A 12,726-nucleotide genomic window follows, 5' to 3' on the forward strand; every position below is an offset into this window, starting at 1 on the left:
TCTGTGCAATACTCTGCCACAGCACCAATATGGTAACAACATATTAATTTTTTGTGACATTGATTTTATTTTTGCTTCTGTTTGTGAAAGCTGTTGTGTGATGCTGTTTCACTATTGTAAATCATGTGGCTATACTCTCCAGACCAGGATAGTGTTCAGCCTGACATATGTTTTATTTGAATTATAATTATGTGAAGTCTCACACTATGTGTATCATTGATATTTATTGTATGCATATTTGACACTGTCAAAGATCCAATTAATTCAAGTTTCTTTTGGAATAGGCACCTTGCATGTGCCCTTCTGCCCAGTTTCCTACAAAAACTTTACATGCTTTGATGGCTACTCAGAAGTGAGATTTACTCTTTTTGAAGAATATAAGAACAGAAATTAAAAAAGCCCTTCTTTCCCTTCTGGCACATTCTTGAAAATTTTGGGTAGTAAAATTATTTCTCATTTTGCTTTCTTGCACACAAGGACTTACATATTATGGTTTACATTCCTAGTCAAACATTTATTCTATAGATATATGCTGTCCCCTTCACCAGTGAAAATCAGTGAGCTGTTCCTTTAAGTAGAAATTATCCAAATTGTAAATATTCACAAATATCTGGAATTTTTCAGATTTGTTTTGTAAGCTCTTGGCACATATACTTTCAGCCACTGTAGTCACTCTTTCTCGAAATCCTCAAGTAGGATGAAATTTAATTGATTATTTGTCAGTGGCTGAACAGCTTCCTGATATCAGAGCACCATGTCATTGTAAAGTGGTTGGTGTCTTAAACTAGTTACACTAAGTCCTGCCTCTTTATTCTTGGAAAATTATGTAAATGTCTTCTGTTGCACATTTTCCCTTACACACAGCTCTGTCTCAGATGTGTCACCTCTGAGAAAAATCTAATAAATATACACCGGGAGCACTGTACTTGGTTAAATCTTTGTGCTTGATCAGCATTGTTGGTTGCTCAATTTTTCAGAATGTGGAGCATTTATTTAAATAGATACCTACAAACCACACAATATCATGATCCTTTCACTTATTTTTGACGTATCAGAACATACAGAACAGAGATCAGTTCAAACACAGCCAATTTACATGACTGTTCGCTTCCAATGAATGTAAAGGAGGTACAGTTGAAGGAATTTTATCTGGTTACAGAAAAATTACCAGAATAAAGAGGAATATAAACTCTTCATTTATGGATGCAATTAAAAAAGACACCAAGTAGTCATTTGCATTGCTACATAACCCAGGGATATCAAACAATACCAAATTTCTCCTATAACAATGAGAATAATCAAACAACTATCTTTTTTTGTTCTTTATATTTGGTTGTGGGATGAACTATCTTATTCTGATGTGTGGCAGTGGTCATAAAGGTTTGTGGTAGAAGGCAGGGGTAAGAATGCAATTATATGTTAGTGACTAATAAGAAAATTGCATGGAGGGGAGGCGGACAATAGATCATCCATTAACAGAACTTGATTAAATTCTGAAAAAGCTGCATCTCACCGGCAGTAGTTCTTCATGTGAACTTGACTTTTTCTGTGCCCTGTTACCTCACGTTTTGTGTGAAACATTTCTTGTACTCTCCCCTCCCTCTCTTCCTCATTTTAAAAACTGTTTACAGAGGTAGAAAAAGACATCTCAAGACTCTCAGTATTTAGTGTGATCTAATTCATACTACCGCCATCTGTAGTGCAATCTTTAATTTATTTGTATGTTCTTATCATTTTTTAATTATTTTTTTATAAACTGATGATGACAAAGATACCAAAAGAATGCAGTTATTTTTATCCATTATGCATAGAAAGTGCAATACTTATGATAAAGTAATTCTTATGAGTGTGTCACTTTGACAAATTATATAAATCTCTTTCAGATATGATGAAATAAAACTATTATAATGAAAAATATGGTGATTACAGACACATAAAAACAGTATTTCTTGTCATTTCATTCTACTTCTCCTGAAACCCTAAAGTAAATCAGTGTAGCAATTAATGTATTTCAAACTAATTCACACATCAACAGCTAAAACTGTAGCAGAATTTATATTTTGCTCTGCCTTACTTTCAGTATAATTTCTACATATATTAATTATTTTACAGGCAATCTACAAAATGGTTGGCTCTGTAATGAAAATGCCTGAAGATGAGTCAACACCTGAAAAAAGAACAGATAAGATTTTTCGTCAAATGGATAAAAATAAGGATGGTAAACTTTCATTAGATGAGTTCATTGAAGGGGCAAAAAGTGACCCGTCCATTGTCCGACTACTGCAGTGTGATCCACAAGCACAGTGAGAGGATTGGTAGATGGTAACTGAACTTCTGAGGCTTATATCATCAGAATTGTGCTTAATTCTGTGCTTGGTCATGTGCCCAATCTTGAACATGGGCTTTGGTACAAAGATTATAACAGACTGAGTTCAGTAAAGAAGAGGGCTGCAAAAGAAGTCCATTGTTGAATCATGTCATACATGAAAATGATAATGAACTTCTAACTTCATTCACATAAAGTTCTGCCATTGAATTGGAAGCAGGTGAACTGTGTTAGTGTGATTTTGAAGTTTTATTTAAATGGATGGGCGCAGTATTGCATGTAAGTGGCACAGTGGCCTGTGTGGCAGATGGTTTGTGTCAATTCCCTTTTTATTCTGATCAAGTTAGAATATGTGAAAATTCTATCAGTAATATGTTTTTAAATAAATTGTTCATTACATGCATATTCTTTGCACACATGTGCATGTATGTCAACAGTTTTTAAAATAAAATGACATTCCTTGATACTCCTTCAATGATATAGCTCTGTTTTTTTTTTTTTTTTTTTTTTTTGATGTCTTTCTGACTTGAATTAATTCACAAATCTTTGAATTTTGGAAATTATCATTGTATGAATGTCATCTGTGCACCTTTAGTTTTCTTGCATCTGTGTAGTTATACTGAACTTCTTAAGAAAGCTTAACTGAACAGCTGTGAGTTATGAATAGTCTGAAGCATTGTTGTCTTATTGGCTGTCAATTATGTAATGGTTCAACTTCAAATAAATGTTCAGGTTCTTCTGCCTCTCAATCATAACTAGCATACTGTCCATAACCAAACATTTTAGCTATTTATTTGCCCTTAATATTGATGCTTGAAAAGGGACAGTGATGTGGTTGCTCCTCCCATTTGAGAGAGAACTACATTTCAACAAAAATTTTATGCATACTTATTTTGGCATGCATTTTGTCACAAGAAAGCTGCAGAACTCCTTGTTAAACTTTGATATGCATTTGAGAAGTGGGAAGTGAATAACACCATCCTGAAACAGAATATCTTTTGGGTATCACACAAATATGAAATGTGTTTTAGTCCTCAGTATTATTTTTTAAACAGACAGTTGAAAAACATGTGAAACTATTGAATAATGCTACATATAAACTGGGCCAAGATGAATATAGAACAAGCAATGGCAAAGAGAGATTTTAAATATTCAGTGTTTAAATGTTGCATACATTCAGAATGAACAACAGATCTGAGTGAAAGCCATTCCTTTTCAGACAAGAATTTTTTTGATTTCCTATCTAGTTTTCATGACTAGTAATTGATTTACAGTGATTAGTGATCCTTTTTTTCTACAGAAAAATTATTTCCGTAATACTGATTTAATTTGTGGTGTGCTGTGTAGCACAAGGCTTGGCAGAAAATGCAAACAGTTCTTTTGTTAACGTAAGACACACAAAACACAAACTGTCTCTGTCTTACTAGCCTTCTTCAAGTTTTGTTTCTGTTTAGTCATCATCTTTATTTGTAGTGTGATACTATTTGTATTTGCTGAATAAGATGGCCATAACATTTACCAACATAATATTGATCATGGTGATATTAAATTCTCATTTTTATTTTGCAGATGAAGCTATCTATAATTAACTTTCCTCTTACTGTTCTTTATAAGTGACATTTTCCAATTTTAAATTTACGGAGTTTTTGGTAGTGTCAATAGTTGCGAGGTCTTCCTTGTTTCATTGCTTCTGGTGATGGACATATGTGTAGTCTGAAACATTTCTGATGTTCTTTGAAATTTAGAAACATCATGCCAATATTGCATTTGAGCTAAGCATCTTTCATATATTTTATGATTACATTGTTTCTAGCTCATTCCTGTGTTATTTACTAACTCTTAGAGCTGCAGTATTAGTGTTGAAAAATGCCACACATTTCACTCTTTATAAATTTAGTCACTTTATGCAAATAGTAGGAGTTGTCATAATTCTTTAAATGTCATTCATTCTTAGCATTACTGTCTAGGAATACTATTGCTGTATACATGAAGAGACGTGTTGAAACTCTCCAATTCTGTAAATTTTTTTTTTTTTTTTTAGAAAAATATTTCGTATAATAATCCAATATACCATCAAATAAAAATGCATGCAGTTTTGAAAACCTTATCAAGCAAATTATTCTCTGTTAAATGGTTTGTAATACGCTATTACATTTTGATGTGAAGTTTTGGCTAAGAATTTAAAAATAAAGTTTTCTTAACACCATTATAACTCTCCCTCCCACCAAATCCACAAAAACTGGAATGCATCGAGTGCTCAGTGTTACTGATGCTGAATGTGGATTGAATTATTTTAAAATTGTTCAGATTTTGCTGTTTGCTAACTAAAATCTGCTTTTCATTGCTATCTCTAAATTTTATACCATTTTAGAAAATAGAGCAGCAGTATTTCATTTTTGCTGTTTACCAATTATATTCATAATATTTCTTCAGAGTTAGAGGCATATCATACACTATTGAATAATCACTCAATTTAGTAACTACAGATATAGTAAAAAGTATAATTATTCTTTCACAATTTGCTAATCCAGATAAAATAAGTAATATTACATAATTGAAAAATCACATCACTTGTCATCCAGTAGGAATAAAATGTTACTTCATAAATTTTCTGTGTTCAGTATTACTACTTAAGTACGTAATTACATCTCAAAATACTCTACAAATTCAGTTTGTTTGTCAGTTAAAGGTACTTTCCATTCTTCACTATCTGTTATTCTTCTGTGAAACAATGTATGACTATTCTTTTCTAGTATTGCATACCGTCATTGCTAGTGAAATTCTCTTTAAACATTAATCCCACTATCTCCGATATAAATTAATTTAATTATTTCTCACTTGTAACACATACATTTGTCAATTGGGAGACTAATTTCTTTTGAAATTTAATAGTTTGTGCAACCAGAATTTATACTCGGCAATTTGCTCAACTTGTTAATAGATTGGTATAGTGTGACACTGTTATCTGTCACTTACAAACTTCTACGTCCTATAGTGTATCTGCTCATTTAGATGTTTATTTTACTTATTCACAATCCAAGACACTAACACCATCTGGAGTGGCTCACAGCCAAAATGTGATTTTCAAGCCATCAGAAAGTGGTAGTTTCACACAAGAGTGGGACGGTGGCTAATTCTAAAATGATACATAGTGCAAACAGATCTGTTGGCAGACAGTTCTGTATGTGTTCAATAAGTCATGAGAATTAAATCTCTCTCTCTCTCTCTCTCTCTCTCTCTCTCTCTCTCTCTCTCTCTCTCTCTCTCTCTCTCTCTCACACACACAGACACACACACACACACACACACACACACACACACACACACACACACACACACGCGCGCGCGCGCCTTCCTTCCCTACTTCCTTCCTTCCTTATTCACTTTTACCTAACTGTCTTTTCCATCTATGGTTGTCTACCCCCTCCCCATCTCTCCGACGGCACATGGATTCAAGCATGCATAATTAGTAACAGAATTATTTGTTGTATTCCTTTATATATCCTCTCTCCCAGGTACTACTGTACTATTTTTCACGTTAAGTAAATAGTTGTATTATAGGAATGTAGATAGTAACAATCCAGTTGTGTACTGACTTTCACATCTTGCAGAATGTGTGTAGTATTTGTAAACTAAATTCTATGTAAACACTTTCCATTCTTATTGCATTAAAAATTGGAGAAGTATGTAAATCTGGTGCCACTTATATTTTTCATCTTTTTCTTTATGGGCCTACTACCAGGCTACCAGGCAAGGAATATAATCATAAATCTTTGTCTGAGGCAGGACTTTTAGGACGGGGTTTATCAAACTGCATAATTGGGAATATTGTGAAAACTGACATATTCCGCTGGATGTTTGTGTCTGCCACAGATAAGACTGACTGTAGAAGGTAGTAAAACTTTGTAAAAAAACTGATTCCTGAATCATTTATGACAATCAAATTTGCATTAGTGTTTGAATATTATGTACACAAAGTTAAATCCAGAAAATGCCATACCACCACACTTCATGCAGAATTTTATCTTGTAATACCAGGTGTTTAGCACAGATATTTTTAGTATTTGCACAATATTGTTTTAAAGTATTAGAAATGACAAATACTGTATTAACTGCCAAACAGTGGGAAAGAAAATTGGTATTGAAGTATGACATTCCCCAAGTTAAATCATAGTAGCATAACGCTTGCTGTTACTCAGATTACTTATCTCGAATGTGGAATTTAATGTAGATTTAACTAAAAACAAAGAATTGTAAGGCACTCACGGACCTGTTCTCTGGTATGTTTTTTGCAAAAATTGTACAGAAAAAGTTTTTAACTTGTATATTGACTGTTAAAATAAGACTCAAAAGATTTATTTGTGATATTCAGTTTTTATGTAATTCTGATTCTACATCAGTTACATTGGTTGTAATTCTTCGGATGAATATATTCTGGTATATTCTCAAATTAACTTCAGCTAATAAGATTGGGAGGGGGGTGTCACAAAGAGCTGAATAAGAACAGTTTTCAGAGACAAATTGAAATGATTTTGCACATAAATTCCAGTTGTTTGTTACAGTGCAAGAGAGTGGGTGAGGGATGACATAGAGAAAAGTTGTTCACAAAAACAAATGTACTGTCTTTTCCTGCATAATGAAAGTGGAGTACGCATAAAAAGTGATTGAAATAGAACATGGAGATAAGTGATTTACAAGGCCTAAATAAAAATGAATGGTTATAATCTAGTCTATAGATTATAGTATTTTTTTTAATGAATAAAATTTTTCTCTTGACTCTATCTGACTGTTTGTTAAATAGCAAAATATGAAAAATTTAAACTTATTTAGAATATATGGCACTCAAAGAGAAATTTTAATACTAAGTATATGAAGCGAAGGTTGTCATTTACCCCCAGTGTTAACATTTAACAGTAATAATGGTAATGATGATGTATTTTGCCTTTAATGTGCAGACTTTTTGTTACATCTTAGTTATACTTACATAACAGTTGTCTCTCTTTCATTAATGTTTATTTATGTATTAAAAGTAAGACAAGTAGAGGTTATACATTGAAGGTAACAGACACTAATTGTAATTGTTGTTCTACTTTGAATGTATTAGTTGTTGACAGCCCAAAGTGGAAGATTCCGCTTGTTTGCTGTTGCTACTTATAATTTTTATTCAAGGTTATGAAAAAATGCAAGATGATACATTAGTCTTTTACAAGATTTAATAATAGTGTCTAATACATCCAGGGCTGGTACCAGGCTGTTTGAACTATTGCATTTTCTTCATCCATGAACTTTGAAGGAGCCCTGATGCTACAAGTTATCCTATTAAAAATGAAAAAAAGAAAGAAAGAAAAAAGGAATATGACAGTGCTCAGTGTTTCACTCTCAGAAGGATATGTGCCTCCAATAATGAAGTAATTCTTTTTGCTGTCCTCATGCAGAAAATTTGATTTTACAATTTTGAGGTCATGTAATCCTTTCAAGCTTGTGAGGCTCAGAAATCCTTGTCACTAATGAATATATGTAACAACATTTGGTATCAGTTTTACATGATATCTGCTATACATGGTGTTGATAGTAGCATATTTTGGAATGGGGAAAAAAGTTCTCTCAAAAAGTCTTTGAATCATTATATATGTATTTGAGTGCCAAGCTTTCATGAAAGACAGCACTGCTGAAAAAACTACAACAGATTGTTGCAGAAAAAATCATATAGTCAGACTTGCACCCATCTCAGTGAATTTAGTTTTAACATTAAAAACGTTTGTTCGAATGTATGTGATAAAGTCATTTTGTTTGACTCATAGTGTGTGTTTTATCATGTACAAATTATCGCACAAAATGTTAGCTTATTAATTACGTTTTCAACAGCATTATTTCCATTGTTTATATATGTCTTTGTGCTTCTACTTTCCTTCATAGATTCAAATTTTAATAATAGCCACCATGATGAACGAGCATGTATTTTGTCATTGATGTTTTTCCCAGCTGTTATTCACTCTGGAATTGATATGAGTGAATCAATTCATAAATATTTATTATTTCATGGATTTTGTCATAAACTTGTGTGTGTTACCATACCAGAAGCTTTGAAAAAATATCATTATTTGTACATTGCCTTCAGTAAATTAAAGTGTTGCCAAGTACATGTGTGTTTGATAAGTGAAACATTTTGTTCATGTTTCTGTTTCGAATTCTGATTTTTTTTTTTTTAATTCAGTTATTTAATATTCTTTCTTGTGCACTGACAAATGGTGTGTGATAAATTTTAAGAGGCTTATAAATTATGCAACAAAATGTTGCAAGTCCATTATGCGGCCTCCATACTGCTTCTCCTTGTTCTATTCTGGGTTGTATATAAATTTCAAGTATTTAGGGAAAAGTCTTTGTAGAAATGTATAGTTAAGTTGAAAACAGATTTCAGGAGAGTAATTAGGTCAGTAATTACTTACTTGTATCTTGCTAGAGAGAAATTTAATGCCAGCTGTTATTGATAACTTCACAAGTATTTTAAGTCTGCTTCTTCAACTGCACATATTTTACTAAACACAAGTTATGTACAAGTACATTACAAAAGGTAGTGGCTACTGAATCTTCTGGTAATAGTCAAAGTAAAAGACCTCTCACCTTTTGGTTGATTCACTACTTGGGAAATTTGTTCAGTAACTCAAACGATTGTGCAAGAGAACACTATTTTATAGGTTGCAATGCGAAGTACTCAAATACACAAGAGAGGGTGCACTGTCTATTTAAAATTCCACAAAATTACCATTCTTTTACTGATATTTTGTGTTAGTCTTTCATCTTCTCTTACTTGCTTTTGTTTGTTGAACAAGAAAATACTAATTTGTAACTGGAGTCATGAATTGAGTGAATTTTGGAACCAGCCCCTATGCTTTCGCTAACTTGTTCCACCAATCATTCCTTCCCAGTCCAGTTTACTTGTCAGGTCTGCTTCATGAATCCCTGTATACCGATAATCCCAATTAGCACCATTAAAATTCCTGAAATCAGCCATTTTGAATGTCAGCTCCTGCCTGACATTAACTTTCTAAGCTGTACTCTAGGGTGTGGCCAGTCATAAAACCGAAATTTTTCAAAAAGTGTATCTTGATGCTTTTAGTAAAGTGGCTGTCTCACCCTCCTCATCACCAATGACATAAGCCAGTGTGTTTTTTAGCTGTTTCAGTCATTCAACTGGTTTAAAATACTTGTGATATTGTACTCTGCCCTGAGAATATCCTATGACACCTATCCTACATGTGTATCATGGCTGCTTCCTAGCAGCACTGCTTTCTTCTTCTTACTATTTTTCACACTCCTATGCTCTCTGATCAAGGATAGAGTGTGCTTCATATTTTGCTACTTTTACAAAACTTTTTGCCCCCAGTCACTCTTAAATCTCAGGTTCATGTGTGCCATTGAATCCATGGTACTTGTTATGGACAAGGTGTTGACATTGACATCGTTCCATAATGCCATAATGCTATGCAGCATATTTTTGTGACATAGTATTGATTCAGATCCTTTGCTGAAACTGAATCAGTTTTTTCTATGAATCATCATCATAAACTCACACCGAACACATACTTACATCTTCATTTTTATGAAGTTGAGTCAAACTGAAACAGTAAATGTGTAATACAAAGAATCAGTAAATGATCTCAATAGCCATTAACTTGGTAAGCGTGTTCCATATAGCACTGTATATTCACGAAGTTGCAGCATTATAAAAATGCACTAACACTGGCACAAAAGCCATTTAAAAAAATTACAACCTCATTAGCAGCTGACACAACTCTCTCTGAACTTGGGTTACATGTTGAATAAGAATGCAGTGTCTTTCTTGCAAGAGCTTTCATTGGAAGCTTAATCCAGTAAGCTACATTTTTATTGCAAATGTTTTTAAAAGTACTGTTGAAGAATGAAAATTTTTAATTTACACAAGGTGATTGAATGAATATTTTAGCTTGTTGTACATCTCACATTTTTAGAAAGTAGATATTGTAAATGGCTGACATTGTAGCAAGACTCATCCCAGCCATAATCTGTTATAAACTTGATATTTATTACATCCTACCTTGTTTCATGCTAACAGCTCAGGGAAGAGAATTTACCATCTCACACGGTTACTCTGGATATCCAAAATTCACAAAGCATAGAGATTAGTGCGGGCTTGGAAATACTTCTAGTCTATGCTTGATGCTTGGGTTTAGGTCTAGGTTTGTTCTGGTAACAGGGTACAGCTTCACTGAAGATAAAGGTACAGAGTCTATATTTACCTTTGTACGACAAAGGTAGACAAAGCAAAACTCAAAATTGTTGCTGAGGTTTCATATCACACAGTGCCTAGTCAGAAAATGTGGCTATATGATTTTTGTTTTTATATGTATTATTAGCTAACTATGAAGAAGGACATTTGCTGAAAGCTCAGCAACTTTTACAATATTGTCTATTTACCTGATAGGCACTCAACTCCTCAGCTATGTGGCAAATGGTTACTTTTACTTCTTACATTATTTATATTCCACTCAGGACTATCCAGTATCATTTTGGTGCTTCATACATCAATGTAAAGTGTCTGATAGCATTACTGCCATTTTCCCTGGCCACTATTATGTGCCTGTATAAGCTTGAACATCCATGATTTTGCTTTTGTGGTAATTTCAATATGATGTATGTGGGAGGAGGTAATAATTTGCTTGAGATTTCTTGAAACATTTACTATTAGAGTTTTCGCAGTAAAGCCCCCCTTGATGCATCAAGTATTACTTGTAATGACTCCCACTGGATATGGATGAGCATACATGTGATCCTATTCTGCTTATTTAACAGACAGACATTGAAACACACAGCTTTTCTTTGAATCCTAATTATCTCCTTTCATAATTCTACCTGGCAAAGGTCTGAAGAACATTACTCAAGAATTGGCCCAACTACTTTTTGGGTGGATAAATACATTTTATTTGGGTCCTTCCAGTGCATTTGTCTATTTCCTTAATATTTACATGAGGTACATTATATTTGTTTCAGTTTTAACTATCCTGTACAAGCCACAGACAATTTACTAGATACTTCTGGTCCTGCTTCTTCCCCACATAAAATATCATTGTCAATGAAGAGCCTTATGATGCTGCTAGCATGTCCACCAGGTCATTTATATATACCAAGATACTAAGACACCTATGAGTCTCCTTGGGGCATACTGAACCTTTCTTGCCACTGAATATGACGTACTGGAACACTTCATTTCTCTAGCACTCTACAATAAACTGCTACTATAAAATCATTCGTCTCTTTCACATAATCTGTACCGAACAGTTGATCCACAAAGTCCAATATACGATTATGTAACGAATAATTTTAGTTGATTTACACACTGTTCTACACTAGCTATGAGAATGTTGAGCAGTTATGGTTCAGCATGGCTTCTGGTGCCTTTTAGATATTTGCACAATTGCATTTCATAGTCTGAATTAAATGTAGTACTAGGTGGGAGGTATATGTAGGACTAGCACTAGGATTTTTGAGCCCTCGGTATGTGTTCTTAAACCCATATGACAAATTTTTATTTTATTTTATAAAGTCAGAAACTTTTAATGCAAAAAATCAAACAATGCCTTTCTTAAAGAAAATTTTTAATGATTGCAGTTCACCTAAATTCAATACTTTACAAAATTGTACTTCCTTTCCAACCTTTTGAGATGTGAACTTTTTTATAATCCCTGTATAATCTGATGAATGGGCTAACTCAGAGCCTATAGTGATCATAGCGAATGCAACAAGCTGGTCTTGCTCCATTGTAGCTCTCAAACAGTTCTCAACTCTAGCAAGAACACTGAATGACTGTTGTGCTTGGATAACAGTAACAGGTAAAGTGCAGAAAATTCATAAGGCCACCATTGTGTTTGTGAATATATTATGAAAATTGTACTTTTGAAGAACATGAAAAGGTACACAGGGGGAAGTGACTCGGACCCAAAATTAGCTGCATGAATCTTTTTTAAGTGCAAAATTTCTTTTTTCAAATCTTGTATGTTAACGTCTACACTGTACAAAGGTATCATGCGTTCTTCATACTCTCATAGTGTAGAATTGTGTATGATTGTGAAGTTTCATAAGAAACGAAATGTGTACATCATGTTTTACATGGTAGCAAATACCTTGTAGTTAAATCTCCTAAAATTTTATCTAGAATAACATTGAAAACATCTAGATTAAAGCTGTTCTCTGGGCTCAGATTTAACTCTTATCCTAGTGTTTCACCTACAGAGCGTTTCTTTTGGCTCCCCATTTCTCTATGTTGTGAATCAATACATTTAAGTCAGGTGATATTCCAGTATTTTCTGCTACTGCAAACTTTGTGCATTAAGAGTGTCCCAACTATTTCTCAGTTTATTGATGTC

At 33.4% G+C, this 12,726-nt stretch overlaps 1 protein-coding gene across 1 annotated transcript in view; it reads left to right on the top strand.

The window, feature by feature from the left end:
• Positions 1-2,806, top strand: part of LOC124709411 (neurocalcin homolog) — a 43,208-nt gene extending 40,402 nt beyond the window's left edge. Inside the window, exon 4 of the mRNA XM_047240837.1 lies at positions 2,113-2,806. Coding sequence (XP_047096793.1) covers positions 2,113-2,307 — 195 coding nt within the window. The 3' untranslated portion in view covers positions 2,308-2,806. The remainder of the gene's footprint in view (positions 1-2,112) is intronic.
• The last annotated feature ends 9,920 nt before the right edge of the window (positions 2,807-12,726 follow it).

This window comes from Schistocerca piceifrons, chromosome 1 (genome assembly GCF_021461385.2).
Source record: "Schistocerca piceifrons isolate TAMUIC-IGC-003096 chromosome 1, iqSchPice1.1, whole genome shotgun sequence".
NCBI classification, from domain to species: Eukaryota; Metazoa; Arthropoda; class Insecta; order Orthoptera; family Acrididae; genus Schistocerca; species Schistocerca piceifrons.